This window comes from Salmo trutta, chromosome 18 (assembly GCF_901001165.1).
Source record: "Salmo trutta chromosome 18, fSalTru1.1, whole genome shotgun sequence".
Classification (NCBI taxonomy): Eukaryota; Metazoa; Chordata; class Actinopteri; order Salmoniformes; family Salmonidae; genus Salmo; species Salmo trutta.
The window spans coordinates 14151969-14170187 of NC_042974.1; the positions used below are offsets into that span (position 1 = coordinate 14151969).

Here is an 18219-nt window from a genome sequence, read left to right on the forward strand (position 1 = left end):
GAGCTAGGCTGAAACACCTGCATTTTGGATCTGCCTTACTCAAGAAAACAAAAAAGAGACCATAGCTGTGTTCGAATACACATACTAACCACACAATTTGTGACATGAATTGAGTATATAGTATGCTTATTGGTCATAGTATGGATATAGTTATTATGGCAAAAGTTCCCGGATGTCGAAACTAAATTCACCAAAATACTAAGTATACATGCACAGAACACTATTTCTGTACTTTTAGGGCCGATAATGCAATTCTTCAGTAAATGGGCGTGGCTTCACAACATTTCCAGATTTGAAGATAATGGCGGAAAATATTGTGACGGCCCTGGGTTAATAAGCGCAGAAATCGACTCTGCCGCTTGAGCGTGCTTTTGCGGCACAGTCGATAACGGGCTGGACCTCGGGCTTGAAGGTCGAGGGTTCGAGACCTGCTCCCTGCTGTTTCATTACATTGGTGTCGGAAGTGATCGGACCTTGCATCCACGACAGTGCGTGTGCTTGGCCGGTGAGCGCGTTCCTGTAAGACGTAGAGTCGCAAGCTAGCGCGAGGACGCGCTCTTTGAAAGGAGGGAGTAGTGTAACGACCCTGGGTTTATAAGCGCGGAAATCAACTCTGCCGCTTGAGCGTGCTTTTGCGGCACAGTCGAGAGCGCGCCGGACCTCGGGCTTGAAGGTCGAGGGTTCAAGACCTGCTCCCTGCCTGTTTCATTACAATATGCAGCCGAAGTCCGACGAGAGCAAATACAAATTCATTGAACTAACTAATGGCAAATGTTACGAAAATGTTTAGTAATGTAATAAAGTAATGACTTTTTAAATAAGTTACGTTACATGTTATGTTGGCTGACAATTGGTTAGCTACGCTATCCTTACGAACCGCATTGCATTACAGTAGTATGTGCATGTATGTTAGCTAGTTACCTAATGTTCTGAATTTACAATCTGACAACGCTCTGGAATTACGAACGCCCAGAGTACACTCTGTAACTGCAGATTGAATTTACGAACACACCCGAAATCGTACATCTTTTTTTTGCTAGTCATTTGTTGTGCTAACAAGCTAGCAAGAGGTTGCATAGCAACAGCATCAACTTCCGGTAGACAGGCGAAGCTCTAGTATGCTCAACTGAAACGATACAGTTAGTTTACAGTATACTAAAATGAACTAATAGTATATAGTATATACTCATTAAGTATGTAGTATACAGTATGTTAGTATGGGTATTCGTAACACAGTCCATGTTGGTATGCAGCTTTATTAATTCAATGATATATATAATTTTTTATATAATTGTTTTCATCCAAGGGATCCTACAATATGATATCCTTGGTAAAAATCTAAATGTAATGCTGGAATGCCATCTAGCTACAGTATGAACTATGGAATTAATTAAAATCATCATATGCAACGTAGGTAATTTGACATGTCCCGAAGTCGCCAAGTGACGAGTTCACGTACTAATTTTACGTAATACTGGAGCTCCGCTTTCCTGGCGGAGAAGATGGCGGCTCCTGGACCCGGGGAGTATTTTAGCGTCGGGAGCCATATCTCTTGTCTCACCTGCTTGGGCCAGCGTCTGCAGGGAGAAGTGGTGGCCTTCGACTACCAGTCCAAGATGTTGACTTTGAGTATCCTTTCTCCATTTTAGGATGCCATTGAATCATTGGCCTGTTTGCCTTCGGCGAAGGCCTGTCTGTAGCCAACATATGTCAAATAGTGATCCGCGCAGGCGTAATTGTAGCTAGCCGAATTGCTTAGCTAGCTTTGTCCCACGTGAAATATTTTGATACAATTCATTACTTTTGTATTACATTTTGTTAATGTTGCTGGAGTTTTGCTCTGATCGCGTAGTTATTGCTTACATGTGTTGTGAGCCAACGTAGAATCGCTGGTCCTCGACTAGGATCACTATTTGGCTGAACCCATTATGGCATCATGGCAGATTCATTAACAGTATACAGTAATTGTTATTGGCTAGCGTGACAGTCTTGCTTGCTAACTGACCAGGGCAGATGGTTTTAACATGCGATATACTGTCATTCTTATTGCCACCTAACTGATTGCAATGGTAGGCAAATGACAATTAATTTAATTGCCCCAACGCTAACTAGCGACGTTAATTTGCTGTTAGTTAGCAGCTAACGTTAGCTTGCGTTTAGATAGCCAGCAAATTATAATTTATGGTACCATTTGACGCTGTTAAGAATATCAAGTATAAAGACAGTCTTAGTTATCAATCTGATTAACTAGCACGGCATGATTGACTTGCCAAAGCCAGTGGATGACCCAAGGGTACCTAGTTAACTAGCCTAACTAGTTAGCTAGCTACGGTAGTATGATGAAACATGCCGGTTCTGTCACTGTACAGTAACGCTAGCTAGCTAAAAGCGAATCTTATTGGTCAACTATATGGCTCTTCAATAAACCTTGGCCCAAGTAACTAGCTGAAAAAGCTTTGGATTTCTCTCGTCAATCCGCACTTTTGAGGGTGGGCGTAGGCCCACCATGCATGTGCTCTAATGACTGGTTGTCAGTAGCCCTTGATCATGACTCTGTTCCATTACATTACACGTAAGTCGTTGGATGAAAGCGTCTCCTGTAGTAGTGGGGGGGGTTGTTAAGATCCAACGCTCGGTCTGAACATTAAGATGCATAGCTTGCAGTGCAGTTTTGTATTTCTAGCCCGCATTTGTACTTGAGGCACATGTGCTTCGCTTTTCAACTAGCTAAAAGCTTGGTAGTTGGAGTGTGTGTATTTATGTTTGTAGGCATTGTAAAGCAACGCACAGTAGAAAATATTGAGCTCATGCGGTGCTGACCTGTTGCCCCCTCTACAACCACTGTGGTTATTATTTGACCCTGCTGGTCATCTATGAACGTTTGAACATCTTGAATAACAATCTTGCCTTAATGCCATGTACTCCTATCTCCACCAGGCACAGCCAGATGAGGACTGGCCACCCCTCCGAGCCTGGTTCCTCTCTAGGTTTCTTCCTATGTTCCTGCCTTGCTAGGGTGTTTTTCCTAGCCACTGTGCTTCTACATCTACACTGTTTGGGATTTTATGCTGGGTTTCTGTATAAGCAATGTGTGACATGTGCTGATGTGAAAAGGGCTTTATAAATACATTTGGTTTGGTACACAGAACACACCACTGCCTAGTGCTGCGCCCCCAACACGCTGCGCCATTGACAATGTGGACCGCGCCATGAATGAATGACTTCCGCTGGAACAGTTTGATGCATCCGGTGGACATGAGGCATAAAGACCTGAACTTTAATATTAGAGAGAAATCATTTGAAAAATAAACAGGTTAAATTGATACTCAACTTGATCGCGCCGACGCGTAACTGGGGAAGTGCAACGGAAGTGTAGTTTAGTCTGATGGAGGCTCCATATCTGTAACTGCTACAGTTTAGTCTGATGGAGGCTCCATATCTGTAACTGCTACAGTTTAGTCTGATGGAGGCTCCATATCTGTAACTGCTACAGTTTAGTCTGATGGAGGCTCCATATCTGTAACTGCTACAGTTTAGTCTGATGGAGGCTCCATATCTGTAACTGCTACAGTTTAGTCTGATGGAGGCTCCATATCTGTAACTGCTACAGTTTAGTCTGATGGAGGCTCCATATCTGTAACTGCTACAGTTTAGTCTGATGGAGGCTCCATATCTGTAACTGCTACAGTTTAGTCTGATGGAGGCTCCATATCTGTAACTGCTACAGTTTAGTCTGATGGAGGCTCCATATCTGTAACTGCTACAGTTTAGTCTGATGGAGGCTCCATATCTGTAACTGCTACAGTTTAGTCTGATGGAGGCTCCATATCTGTAACTGCTACAGTTTAGTCTGATGGAGGCTCCATATCTGTAACTGCTACAGTTTAGTCTGATGGAGGCTCCATATCTGTAACTGCTACAGTTTAGTCTGATGGAGGCTCCATATCTGTAACTGCTACAGTTTAGTCGGATGGAGGCTCCATAGCTGTATGGATCTGTAACGGCTACAGTGTAGTTTAGTAGGATGGAGGCTCCATAGCTGTATGGATCTGTAACTGCTACAGTAAGTGTATCTTTATTTGAAGGATTCTTTCTCAGTAATGAAAGACAAGGGCCATATGTTTAGAAAGCCATTTTGCAAGCAATGATTATTAATGTTTCTAAACGTTAAAGATGCACTATGCAGAAATCGTTCCACCATTTCCTGGTTGCGCAAATCGTAGTAGTGCCTCTAATTTCCGTTGATGACAAAACAAGCAAGTATAGTGTAGAGTTGTTGTACCATCTAAACCGCTGTGAAAAATATTTTCCATAACCAAACATTTTGTATTTTCAGCCATTTGAAGCTGGTGTTCCAAACCAAAAGTAATAGACGTAAAAACAAAACTTAAGAACGGGCAGCATAGAAATGGCGCACGTAGAACAGATCTACCACTTCTTAGACTTGCTTTCAATGAGTGACAGATCTTTAACTTCACCGATTCTATGTGAATTTGTTCTGGTTGCCAAAAAAGTTACATATTGCAGCTTTAAAACACAGCTTCGGGATTGTAGTTCACATAAGTCATGGCTGAAGCTAATGGCTGAGAACTAGGGAGAAGGCAGAATGCTGCCTACAGATTGAGTGCTTGGTTATCACATTCATGCCGCTATTGCCATTCAACTCTTATTTTTTTCTTGTCGTTATACTAGTCCACTGAGACTGAAGATGTCGTTTAGCACTCACAGAGCTTCTGAATTTAATTGTAGATTAAATTGTCAATGAATGGCAGTGGCAGACAGTAAAGACCCCACCAGGAACAAAGCATGCAAACATGTAACCACAGTTGCAATTCTTTCTGTGTTGTGGTTAAAGCCATAACTGTAGTTGGATGTTTTGTAGATAAATAAATACAATTTTATTAGTCACTTGCGCTGAATACAAAAGGTGTAGATCCTACAGTGAAATGCTTACTTACGAGCCCCTAACCGACAGTGCAGTTTCAAAAAATACAGATAAGAATAAGAGATAAAAGTAACAAGTAATTAAAGAGGAGCAGTAAAAATAACAATATATACAGGGGGGGGGGTGCCGGTACAGAGTCAATGTGCGGGGGCACTGGTTAGTTGAGGTAGTATGTACATGTATGTAGTTATTAAAGTGACTATGCATAGATGACAACAGAGTGTGGTGTGGGTGGGGGGCAATGCGAATAGTCTTGGTAGCCATTTGACTAGATGTTCAGGAGTCTTATGGCTTGGGGGTAGAAGCTGTTTAGAAGCCTCTTGGACCTAGACTTGGCTCTCTGGTACCGCTTGCCGTATGGTAGCAGAGAGGACAGTGATGACTAGGGTGGCTGGAGTCTTTGACAATTTTTATGGCCTTCCTCTGACACTGCCTGGTATAGAGATCCTGGATGGCAGATAGCTTGGCCCCAATTATGTACTGGGCCGTTCTGTAGTGCCTTGCGGTTGGAGGCCGAGCAGTTGCCATGCCAGTCAGGATGCTCTCGATGGTGCAGCTGGGGAACCGTTTGAGGATCTGAGGACCCATGCCAAATCTTTTCAGTCTCCTGAGGGGGAGTAGGTTTTGTCATGCCCGCTTTACGGTGTGCTTGGACCATGTTAGTTTGTTGGTGATGTGGACACCAAGGAACTTGATGCTCTCAACCTGCTCCACTGCAGCCCGTTGATGAGAATGGGGGTGTGCTCGGTCCTCTTTTTCCTGTAGTCCACAATCATCTCCTTTGTCTTGAACACATTGAGGGAGAGGTTGTTGTCCTGGCACCACACTGCCAGGTCTCTGACCTCCTCCCTGTAGGCTGTCTTGTTGTCGGTGATCAGGCCTACCACTGTTGTGTCATCGGCAAATTTAATGATGGTGTTGGAGTCGTGCCTGGCTGTGCAGTCAAGAGTAAACAGGGAGTACAGGAGGGGGCTGAGCACGCACCCCTGAGGGGCCCCTGTGTTGAGGATCAGTGTGGCGGATGTGTTGTTACCTACCCTTACCACCTGGGGTTGGCCTGTCAGGAAGTCCAGGATCCAGTTGCAGAGGGAGGTGTTTAGTCCCAGGGTCCTTAGCTTATTGATGAGCTTTGAGGGTGCTATGGTGTTGAACGCTGAGCTGTAGTCTATAAATAGCATTCTCACATAGGTGTTATTTTTGTCCAGGTGGGAAAGGGTAGTGTGGAGTGCAATAGAGATTGCATCATCTGTGGATCTGTTGGGGTGGAATGCAAATTGGAGTGGGCCTAGGGTTTCTGGGATGATGGTGTTGATGTGAGCCATGATTAGCCTTTCAAAGCACTTCATGGCAACAGACGTGAGTGCTTCGGGTCGGTAGTCATTTAGGCAGGTTACCTTAGTGTTCTTGGGCACAGGGACTATAGTGGTCTGCTTAAAACATGTTGGTATTACACACTCGGACAGGGAGAGGTTGAAAATATCAGTTTAGGCACTTGTTAGTTGGTCAGCGCATGCTCGCAGTACACGTCCTGGTAATCCGTCTGGCCCTGTGGCCTTGTGAATGTTGACCTGTTTAAAGGTCTTACTCACATCGGCTGCGGAGAGCGTGATCACACGGTCTTCCGGTACAGCTGGTGCTCTCATGCATGTTTCTGTGTTATTTGCATAGAAGTAATTTAGCTCGTCCGGTAGGCTCGTGTCACTGGGCAGCTCTCGGCTGTGCTTCCCTTTGTAATCTGTAATGGTTTGCAGGCACTGCCACATCCGACTAACGTGAGTAGCATGCATGTTTTGTTCAGATGGCATGATTGAAGTGGGATGTCCATCTTACCAGGTATCCTGGTAGTTTTTGCTATCCCAGAGGTGATAGATGTACCTCCAGGTGAATGTGTATTTTCAGTATTTAGGCCTAGATGTTTAACACTAAGCTAGGGCTTATGTTGTGGAGGGACACACCATCTCTGCATTTAGTGCCTTACATACATTTATTCTGTTCCATTCATGCCTCTTCTTTCTCCAGGATGCTTTCTGTCATGCATTGCCATAACCTGGGAATGTTCTGTTCCGTGAATGTTTATATTTTTATTGAAACTTTAACTAGGCAAGTCCGTTAAGAACAAATTCTTATTTACAATGACTGCCTGCCCCGGCCAAACCCTGGGCCAATTGTGCGCCGCTCTATGGGACTCCCAATCACGGCCAGCTGTGATACAGCCTGGAATTGAACCAGGATCTGTAGTGAAGCCTCTAGCACTGAGATGCAGTGCCTTACACCGCTGCGCCACTCGGGAGCCCATTCATGTCCCTCTACTTTCTCTAGGATGCTTCCTGTCATTCTTTACCATGCTATAACCTGGGAATGTTCTCCTGTGGCTGCAATAGGTGGCAGCATTTCCCTTGGTTGTCATTCCAGCTGACTATGACAGTACTGCTACAGCCTACACCAAGACTTCCTCAGTCTATCTAACCACAGCTGCTGGCGGATCGCCATGTGACTTCCTCAGTCTACCACTCTATTACGTTGATCTACAGGTGTCTGAGATTTTGAGATATTGGTGGGGAGAATAGACCCTAATATTGGTGGGGAGAATATACCCTAATATTGGTAGGGAGAATAGACTCTAATATTGGTGGGGAGAATAGACCCTAATATTGGTGGGGAGAATAGACCCTAATATTGGTGGGGAGAATAGACCCTAATATTGGTGGGGAGAATAGACCCTAATATTGGTGGGGAGAATAGACCCTAATATTGGTGGGGAGAATAGACCCTAATATTGGTGGGGAGAATAGACCCTAATATTGGTGGGGAGAATAGACCCTAATATTGGTGGGGAGAATAGACCCTAATATTGGTGGGGAGAATAGACCCTAATATTGGTGGGGAGAATAGACTCTAATATTGGTGGGGAGAATAGACCCTAATATTGGTGGGGAGAATAGACCCTAATATTGGTGGGGAGAATAGACCCTAATATTGGTGGGGAGAATGGACCCTAATATTGGTGGGGAGAATAGACCCTAATATTGGTGGGGAGAATAGACTCTAATATTGGTGGGGAGAATAGACCCTAATATTGACGATTGATGGGGAGAATAGACCCTAATATTGATGGGGAGAATAGACCCTAATATTGACGATTGATGGAGAGAATAGGCCCTAATATTGATGGGGTGAATAAACCCTAATATTGACGATATATGGGGATAATAGACCCTCATAATGATTGACTCATTCTAACCCTGCTGATATATTTGCTCAGTCAAATACCTGTAGAGGAGTAGAAGGCGCTCAACCAACATGAGATGAGGTGCAAGCAAAAAAATCAAAGGCATTTGGAAGGAATAGGCGTCACTCTCACGTGAGAGACACCTTCCAAATGCTCAGTCAAATGGCTGGAATACTGTGCAGCATGACAGATATGCAGTCTGGACAGTTGGTAAAATGGGGTGTTTTTGTATAGACTTACAGTGAATCCTCCATATTTATCCAAAGGTCTTGAGATTCTTTGAATGTCACTGATGCTCTAGCCATGTGCTAGGATGCTTATTTTCTACGGTTACTGCCACTACTATGCATTGTGTGCTGCTGCTACTACTGCTACTACTATGCATTGTGTGCTGCTGCTACTACTGCCACTACCATGCATTGTGTGCTGCTGTTACTACTGCTACTACTATGCATTGTGTGCTGCTGCTACTACTGCCACTACCATGCATTGTGTGCTGCTGTTACTACTGCTACTACTGCCACGACTATGCATTGTGCTGCTGCTGCTGCTACTACTGCCACTACTATGCATTGTGTGCTGCTGCTACTACTGCCACTACTATGCATTGTGTGTTGCTGCCACTACTGCCACTACTATGCATTGTGTGCTGCTGCTGCTGCCACTACCATGCATTGTGTGCTGCTGCTACTACTGCCACTACCATGCATTGTGTGCTGCTGTTACTACTGCTACTACTGCCACTACTATGCATTGTGCTGCTACTGCTGCTACTACTGCCACTACTATGCATTGTGTGTTGCTGCCGCTACTGCCACTACTATGCATTGTGTGCTGCTGCTGCTGCCACTACTATGTATTGTGTGTGCTGCTGCTACTACTGCCACTACTATGCATTGTGTGCTGCTGCTGCTACTGCCACTACTATGCATTGTGTGCTGCTGCTGCTGCTGCTGCCACTACTATGTATTGTGTGTTGCTGCTGCTACTACTGCCACTATTATGCATTGTGTGCTGCTGTTGCCACTATTATGCCTTGTGTGCTGCTGTTGCCACTACTATGCATTGTGTGCTGCTGTTGCCACTACTATGCATTGTGTGCTGCTGCTACAACTGCCACTACTATGCATTGTGTGCTGCTGCTACAACTGCCACTACTATGCATTGTGTGCTGCTGCTACTACTGCCACTACTATGCATTGTGTGCTGCTGCTACCACTACTATGCATTGTGTGCTGCTGCTACTACTGCCACTACTATGCATTGTGTGCTGCTGCTACCACTACTATGCATTGTGTGCTGCTGCTACCACTACTATGCATTGTGTGCTGCTGCTACCACTACTATGCATTGTGTGCTGCTGCTACCACTACTATGCATTGTGTGCTGCTACTACTCCTGCCACTATTATGCGTTGTGCTGCTACTACTACTACTACTACTACTACTTAGAGGTATAACGGACTGTAATTGGTCCGTGATCCGTACGGATCAAACCCTCGCCCCCCCCCCCCCCACGGTTCGGCACGCATGTGAACCTCGGATCAATTGCAAAGTTTTACCATAGTGTGAAATACAGTTTTTGTCTGCCGCTGTTACTTTGTTTAAGTAATAATTCCCTAAATCTCGATGCAGAGTTGCTGTGAAAAGATAAAGACAAGACCGATGCGTGCTTTGTTTTACTCTGAAGCCTGAAAGTTGACTTGACATTATTATTTTTTTTAAGCAGTTGTGTGAACGGGCCTAGTGGTTAGAGCGTTGGACTTGTAACTGAAAGTTTGCAAGATCGAATCCTTGAGTTGACAAGGTAAAAATCGGTCATTCTGCCCTTGAACAAGGCAGTTAACCCGCTGTTCCTAGGCCGTCATTGAAAATAAGAATTTGTTCTTAACTGACTTGCCTAGTTAAATAAAGGTAATATAAACATTTTTTGAATCCCAACGACTCAATTCTGGATGCTCGCGTTCCAAAGAATGAAAAAAGAGCATTGACAGCCATGGCTAGTGGAGGAGCTGAACAACTGGAAAAGCCTCCCGCTTCATTTAAGTCTCATGTATGGAAGCAGTTTGGCTTCCCTGTCAAAAATGATGGCGGAAGAAGGGTGGTGGACAAACACCATTACGGTGTGTAGGCATTGTGCCACAAGAAAGCCGTATGATCATAGAAATACATGTTCAAAGCGTCATCAACCTGGTGTGTCAGTGACAGGAGCCAACTCAGCCAAAAGACAACAACTTCTCACCGCGACATTTAAGCCCTTTGCTGCAGAATCAGACCGGGCTGAAGCCATCACCAAATCAATTGGGATGTTTATCACTGTAGACATGAGGCCATACTCTGTTGTGGAAAACAAAGGGTTTAAAAATTTGGTATAAGTGCTTGAGCCATGCTACGAAATCCCCTCGCTCACCCACTTCAGAATGAAGATCGTGCCAGATCTTTATGAACAGGAAAATATTAAAATTGATCACTGAAACTGCACCATCTGTGTCCATGATCCTACCTCTGAAAACAAGGATTTTACAATCCATGGTCCCAAGTGAGGAAGACGGCACCATCACTAGAGATGTCAAGGCTGCCATTAGAGAGGACCTGAACCCCAGATACCCCCCTAATGTACAGGACTACCTTCATAGATCTACTGAACTGGATCCAAGGTTCAAGTCCCGGTCTGTTCAAGTCCCGGTCTGTTCAAGTCCCGGTCTGTTCAAGTCCTCGGTCTGTTCAAGTCCTCGTTCTGTTCAAGTCCTCGGTCTGTTCAAGTCCTCGTTCTGTTCAAGTCCTCGTTCTGTTCTAGTCCTCGTTCTGTTCAAGTCCTCGTTCTGTTCAAGTCCTCGTTCTGTTCAAGTCCTCGTTCTGTTCAAGTCCTCGTTCTGTTCAAGTCCTCGTTCTGTTCAAGTCCTCGTTCTGTTCAAGTCCTCGGTCTGTTCAAGTCCTCGGTCTGTTCAAGTCCTCGGTCTGTTCAAGTCCTCGGTCTGTTCAAGTCCTCGGTCTGTTCAAGTCCTCGGTCTGTTCAAGTCCCGGTCTCACCTAGACCCTGCCCTATGCCGGAGGACATGCAGTGACCTCACCACTGAGGTTGTGGCCACTGAAGAGGTAAAAAAAAAAGAGTGAATTACTTAAATAATAAATATACTGCAGTCTAATCTTAGTCTATGCTATTGCTATTAGAATCATAAATTTTTTTTGGGGGGAATAATAATGGATTTTATTAAATGTTATTGCCACAATTTATAGTTGTATGAAAATAAATAATTAGCTAGTTTAATAGTTCAAGTCATTTCTTTCTGCAGGGTCAAGCCAACAGGAGCAGACTCAGAGGCATCTCCTCCACAAAATCATTTGGCCATAAAGGAGCTTTTCAGGGAGACCTTTGCGAGCAAGGACACAGGCAAGACGTTTGCAACACCATCAAAGAGGTGGTGGCATCCTACAAGGCAGCAAGCGGCATTCCAGTGGATGGTGATCCACTGGCATGGTGGAAAAGCAATGTGTGTAAATACCCTCACATTGCCATGATGGCAAGATGCTACCTGGCTGTGCCTGGCAGTTCCTAGCGAGAGGGTGTTCTCCACGGCAGGGGACATAGTGACCGCAAAGAGGTCTACCTTCTCCCCAGACAACGTAGGCATCCTCATCTTTTTGAAAAATAATTTGAAGTTGAGCTCAGGTCTGCTTTGCTTTCTTTCTTTACTTTTTTTGATGACGTGGAGACAGGCTATTTTTTCATTCACTATTGTTCAAAGGAAGAAGGTATCATGCCTCATATTGCACTTTAATTTAACAATTGAGTATTGAATATTTTATTAAGGTTTTATTTAAATATTGAAAAGTTTGTTTCTTTAAGTGTTCTTTTAAGTAATAAATGGAAAGCAAAGTTATATTTGTCTCCTCTTTTTTCTGATCCGAAAAATGATCCGATCTGTGACTCAAAACCGTGATCCAAACCGTGAGCTTTTTTATTCGTTCACCTACTACTACGCATTGTGTACATTTGCTGCTACTACTGCTACTACTATGCATTGTGTACAGCTACTGCTATTACTATGCATTGTGTGGCACTACTACTACTACTACTCAGCTTGTTTACCTTGACTTGAGTTCCTCCCAGAATGTGATCCCTCCAGCAGAAAGCCAAATCTCCACGACGTCATCCTGATCAATTTAGCCTATGTTTCTGAAGTGGATATAATAAATGATCGCACTGAAACTCCTCCTCTAGCATCACTGAATGTTAGCAAGGTAAGCCCTCATCTGCTGTCATACTGTACATCCCTCAAATTCAGCCAGTTCCACTGCTTTTTTTCATTCTTCCCCTCTAATCAGGGACTGATTTAGACCTGGGTCACCGTGTGTGTGTGTGTGAAATTAATTATCAGGTAGAATAGAACCAGGAGTAGTCCTGACCTCGGCGGGTAAGATTTGAATACCCCTGCTGTAGATGCTGCTTGACTTTTTGTGTATCCTAGGCTTTAGTCGGGATTCTTTGTTCTTATGATTAGCCTATTTGTATGGACAACAAAATCTGTTACATTTTTTTTGTCATCTTATGAACAGGCCAGGCCCAGTGTTAGGTTACTTGCGATGAGATGACTTGAGTTCCATTTGTCACCTGTCTCAAATAATCACCCATCTGAGCCAGTCATTGTTAATGTTCCTTGTCAACTTTCTCACCCCATTTTTCTGATCAATTGTAAGCGAAAGTTGCGTCTTGCGCCTATTCCCTTCAAATGCATTTATATACTGAACAAAAATGAACGCAACATGCAACAATTTCAAAGATGACGAGTGCGCAGATGAGCTTCCAGAGACAGTTTGTGCAGAAACAACATTTTCGGTTGTCCACAGTTTCATTAGCTCTCCGGGTGGCTGGTCTCAGATGATCCTGCAGGTGAAGAAGCCGGATATGGAGGTCCTGGGCTGGTATGGTTACATGTGGTTATGAGGCTGGTTGGACGTACTGCCAAGTTCTCTAAAACGACATTGCAGTTTGTTCACAAAATTTGAGAGAGAGACACTTTGTGAATATGGACATTTCTGGGATCTTTTATTTCACCTCATGAAACATGGGACCAACACTTTGCGGTTATATTTTTGTTCAGTGTAGGTTTTGATTGCACCTCGACTCAAGTTGGTTGACTGCCTTCTTCTCCAAATCCCCTCCTAACTTTCTCCTCCCTGCCATCTTTCTCCCAGCTTGCCAATCGAGCACGGTCAGAGAAGGAGGACAAGCTGTCCCAAGCATATGCAATCAGTGCTGGGGTTTCTGTGGAGGGCCAGCATCTATTCCAGACTATTCACAAAACGTAAGTGCCTTTTTCAATTAAATAATATTAATTCCAGAGGGGCAGAGTGTCGATGGGCAGCATTGTATACTGGTTATAATATATCTGACATGGGCAGGGGATTCTTTATGGATCCTGGGCCTACACGGGGCCGCCACTGGGCCTACACGGGGCCGCCACTGGGCCTACACGGGGCCGCCACTGGGCCTCCCGGGCCGCCGCTGGGCCTACTGAATATCCTTTCCAGTTATAATGGCTAGGTTTAGAGGCAGGTGATTTGAATACGTCCCATGTTAGGTCAACGTAAATTCAAACATTGGAAGTCTTGACCTGATTTTGGCTTTTAATCTTCGTTTAAATTGGTACGACGCGGTAACGACAATTACAGCTCCGACACCTCCGTTTTTCCACACACGGCCAACGCGGTGCGACTGATGATCAACTGCTGTGCATACAAACTAAGTGATAGCACGTCGGGCGGCAAGATTCTCTGGGAAAATTGGATTAAGGCATTCACATATACCTTACAGTACTTAGTTGTACCGCATCTCCCCAATGTCTGTATCCCTATCTACTTTAACAGATAATAGGCTTAGATAATCTAATGATACATACTCTTGTAGATTGTGTCAAGTTTTAGCTTCATAAATAACAATTATTCAATTGAAATGTAATGCTTTATTTCAAAATATTAGATAGACCTGACTCCTCAGCTCAAGGACTGTTTGACCCGTTAAATGATTTAATGATGTGTACTATGTTCTGCAGCATCAAAGACTGTAAATGGCAGGAGAAGAACATAATGGTGATGGACGACGTTGTAATCTCGCCGCCATACCAGGCTGACAACTGCAAAGGCAAAGAGGGAAGTGCTTTAAGTCATGTACGCAAAATAGTGAGTGTCGCTTACCTACTACATCTGTCTACCTACTACTACAACTTTTAGGTCTGTCAACCTACAGTTGAAGTCGGACGTTTACATACATTTTAGCCAAATACATTTAAACTCAGTTTTTCACAATTCCTGACATTTAATCCTAGTAAACATTCCCTGTCTTAGGTCAGTTAGGATCGCCACTTTATTTTAAGAATGTGAAATGTCAGAATAATATTAGAGAGAATGATTGATTTCAGCTTAAATTTATTTAATCACATTCCCAGTGGGTCAGAAGATTACACACACTCAATTAGTATTTGGTAGCATTGCCTTTAAATTGTGTAACTTGGGTCAAACGTTTCGGTAAGCCTTTTACAAGCGTCCCACAATAAGTTGGGTGAATTTTGGCCTATTCCTCCTGACAGAGCTGGTGTAACTGAGTCAGGTTTGTAGGCCTCCTTGCTCGCACACGCTTTTTCAGTTCTGCCTACACATTTTCTATAGGATTGAGGTCAGGGCTTTGTGATGGCCACTCCAATACCTCGACTTTGTTGTCCTTAAGCCATTTTGCCACAACTTTGGAAGTATGCTTGGGGTCATTGTCCATTTGGAGGACCCATTTGCGACCAAGCTTCAACTTCCTGACTGATGTCTTGAGATGTTGCTTCAATATATCCACATAATGTTCCTCCCTCATGATGCCATCTACTTTGTGAAGTGCACCGGTCCCTCCTGCAGCAAAGCACCCCCACAACATGATGCTGCCACCCCGTGCTTCACGGTTGGGATGGTGTTCTTTGCCTTGCAAGCATCCCTCCCCCCTTTTCTTCCAAACATAACGGTGGTCATTATGGCCAAACAGTTCTATTTTTGTTTCATCAGACCAGAGGACATTTCTCCAAAAAGTACTGTCTTTGTCCCCATGTGCAGTTGCAAACCGTAGTCTGGCTTTTTTTATGGCTGGTTTTGAGCAGTGGCTTCTTCTTTGCTGAGCAGCCTTTCAGGTTATGTCGATATAGGACTCGTTTTACTGTGAATATAGATACTTTTGTACCCGTTTCCTCCAGAATCTTCACAAGGTCCGTTGCTGCTGTTCTGGGATTGATTTGCTCTTTTCGTACCAAAGGGCGTTCATCTCTAGGAGACGGAACGCGTCTCCTTCCTGGGCGGTATGACGGCTACGTGGTCCAATGGTGTTTATACTTGCGTACTATTGTTTGTACAGATTAAGGTGGCACCTTCAGGCATTTGGAAATTTCTCCCAAGGATGAACCAGACTCGTGGAGGTATTGGCTGATTTTCTTTTGATTTTCCCATGATGTCAAGCAAAGAGGCACTGAGTTTGAAGGTAGGCCTTGAAATGCATCCACAGGTACACCTCCGATTGACTCAAATTATGTCTATTATCCTATCAGAAGCTTCTAAAGCCATGACATAATTTTCTGGAATTTTCCAAGCACGGTCAACTTAGTGTATGTAAACTTCTGACCCAATGGAATTGTGATACAATGAGTTATAAGTGAAATAATCTGTCTGTAAACAATTGTTGGAAAAATTACTTGTGTCATGCACAAAGTAGATGTCTTAACCAACTTGCCAAAACTATAGTTTGTTGCCAAGAAATTTGTGGAGTGGTTGAAAAAAAAGAGTTTTAATGACTCCAACCTAAGTGTATCTAAACTTCTGACTTCCACCTACCTACTGCGGTTAGGTCTGTCCACCTACCTACTGCGGTTAGGTCTGTCCGTCCACCTACCTACTGCGGTTAGGTCTGTCCGTCCACCTACCTACTGCGGTTAGGTCTGTCCGTCCACCTACCTACTGCGGTTAGGTCTGTCCGTCCACCTACCTACTGCGGTTAGGTCTGTCCGTCCACCTACCTACTGCGGTTAGGTCTGTCTGTCCACCTACCTACTGCGGTTAGGTCTGTCCGTCCACCTACCTACTGCGGTTAGGTCTGTCCGTCCACCTACCTACTGCGGTTAGGTCTGTCCGTCCACCTACCTACTACGGTTAGGTCTGTCTGTCCACCTACCTACTGCGGTTAGGTCTGTCTGTCCACCTACCTACTGCGGTTAGGTCTGTCAACCCCACTACTTCTACTACTACTACTACTACTATTGTTATAGCTGTCAATGCATTGCCTTTGTTGTGTAAAAAGTATACAATTAACATGTCACTTGCACTTTTTCTTACTATTTGTTACCATAACAAAAGTTATTGATCATACATCTCAAGTTGTCTTCCCCTGTCCTTCCTCTGCAGGTTGAGAAACATTTTAGAGACTTGGAAAGTCAGAAGCAACGTTCACAAGCACAGCAAACACAGAAGGACTCCACTTTATCATCTTGAGTCAGCGCAGGGCAGTGTGGGTCGGGCCAGCCAGGGAATGCAACACTGCGGCGGGCTGGTGGACGGCACGGCGGGCAGTCCGTCTCGACTGCCGGACGAGGTTGGCATTCCTAGCCCTCCTTGTCAGAGACCAGGAAGATCGAGCGCTGAAGAGCACTGGGTCCAGAAGATCAAAAAACATTAACGAAAAAGACACACACAAAAAAAAGAGGAAAAGAGTTAATCTTAAATTAGACTTTATAAAGATAATTTAAAACATCAACCATGAAGCAACCATATAGTTAAAGGAAACTAACTTCATCTCACTCATCCCTCCCATCAATCCATCATCGTCCTCTTCTCCCCAATTGCTTTTCTCCTCTTTTCCATAAATGTCATTTATTCAAAAAGAGAAAAATAGAGCAGTCAAAGGCTTGTTAGCTTTATTTTCTGTCAGTTTCCTTTTTTGCTATATCCATGTTCTACAACTGTCTGTTTTTCTGTATTTTAAACAAAACGTGACTTGAAATGCCACACTTTAAAAATACATTTTCTAAAATAAAAGTAACAAATTCTGACTATAATACAGTAATTTCAATAGCTTTTTGCGAGGCAAAGAACACAAACCTTTGAAAGAGTCAGATGGCAAATTATTGATTTCCTGTTAGGTATTTTCATTGTACAATGAATTGTGGTATATGGAACATTATTGACTGCTCATTATTTTACAGAGACAGTGCAGTAGGCCTAGCCACATTAAACAACTGACCACTGCACTCATGTTTCTGTTCACATGAAGTGAAACCGAATGTGAGCTCTCGCGAGATCGGTCTGGTTTTACAAGGCTCCAGTAGGCTGCCGTTTTAATCATGACTGTATTCAATGTGCATGGACAACCCTGGCATGCCACCCTTTTTATACACCTGACCATTTACCTGTTCTCCAGTTAACTAAAACATTATACTGATATGGTGCCATTTTAATGTAAAGAGATGTATCATGTAAGTTGTTCAATCAGTCCCATTTTCTAGAATTTGACTACACAGGAATTGTTATTTTCTCATTAGAAATATATTTGATTACAGAGAACTGACCTCAGAACCCATCCCTTCATTACCTGGACATTCAATTAATTAAAATGGGAAACAGATTCTTATTTCTCCAATGCTGGCCCATGCTGTGCTTGCTGCTTCAAAGAACTCAGGACAGAGGATACTGAACAAGATGGGTGAAGGGAGGCTGTTGTCATTCCAATGGACTGTAAATTACAGGTAATTTCAGTGTCAATGATGGTTACCTGTCAAAGTAGGAAGTGAGAATCTGCAGGTAATGTCATTCCATTCCACTGGGTACCTGCTGGTCTAATCTGGAGTCTGATCATGGAGAAGACTAATTCATGGACTGCTGGAGACATGATTGGACAAGGGCAGTGCTTCCCAACTCCAGACCTCGAGTACCCCCGACAGCACACATTTTGTAACCCAAGAGAAACTCACCTGATTCAACTCATTGAGGGTTAGTTGACTCAGGTGTGGGAACACTGGACTAGGGTG

General features: G+C 43.9%; 1 protein-coding gene across 1 annotated transcript; it reads left to right on the forward strand.

Annotated features, from left to right (window-relative positions):
* The first annotated feature begins 1465 nt into the window (after positions 1–1465).
* On the forward strand, positions 1466–17442 carry LOC115152870 (protein LSM12 homolog A-like). Its single transcript, XM_029697759.1, has 5 exons — positions 1466–1629; positions 12285–12415; positions 13370–13479; positions 14227–14353; positions 16601–17442. The coding sequence occupies exons 1-5, from the start codon at positions 1503–1505 to the stop codon at positions 16685–16687; spliced, it is 582 nt and encodes a 193-aa protein (XP_029553619.1). The 5' UTR covers positions 1466–1502; the 3' UTR covers positions 16688–17442.
* The last annotated feature ends 777 nt before the right edge of the window (positions 17443–18219 follow it).

Excerpts from the sequence above, each read along its gene's own strand:
- LOC115152870 (XM_029697759.1), top strand. The coding sequence starts at position 1,503 with ATGGCGGCTCCTGGACCCGGGGAGTATTTTAGCGTCGGGAGCCATATC. Across the intron at positions 1,630-12,284 it reads GTCCAAGATGTTGACTTTGA|AATGTGATCCCTCCAGCAGA; the intron begins GTATCCTTTCTC and ends AGTTCCTCCCAG. Across the intron at positions 13,480-14,226 it reads TTCCAGACTATTCACAAAAC|CATCAAAGACTGTAAATGGC; the intron begins GTAAGTGCCTTT and ends TATGTTCTGCAG.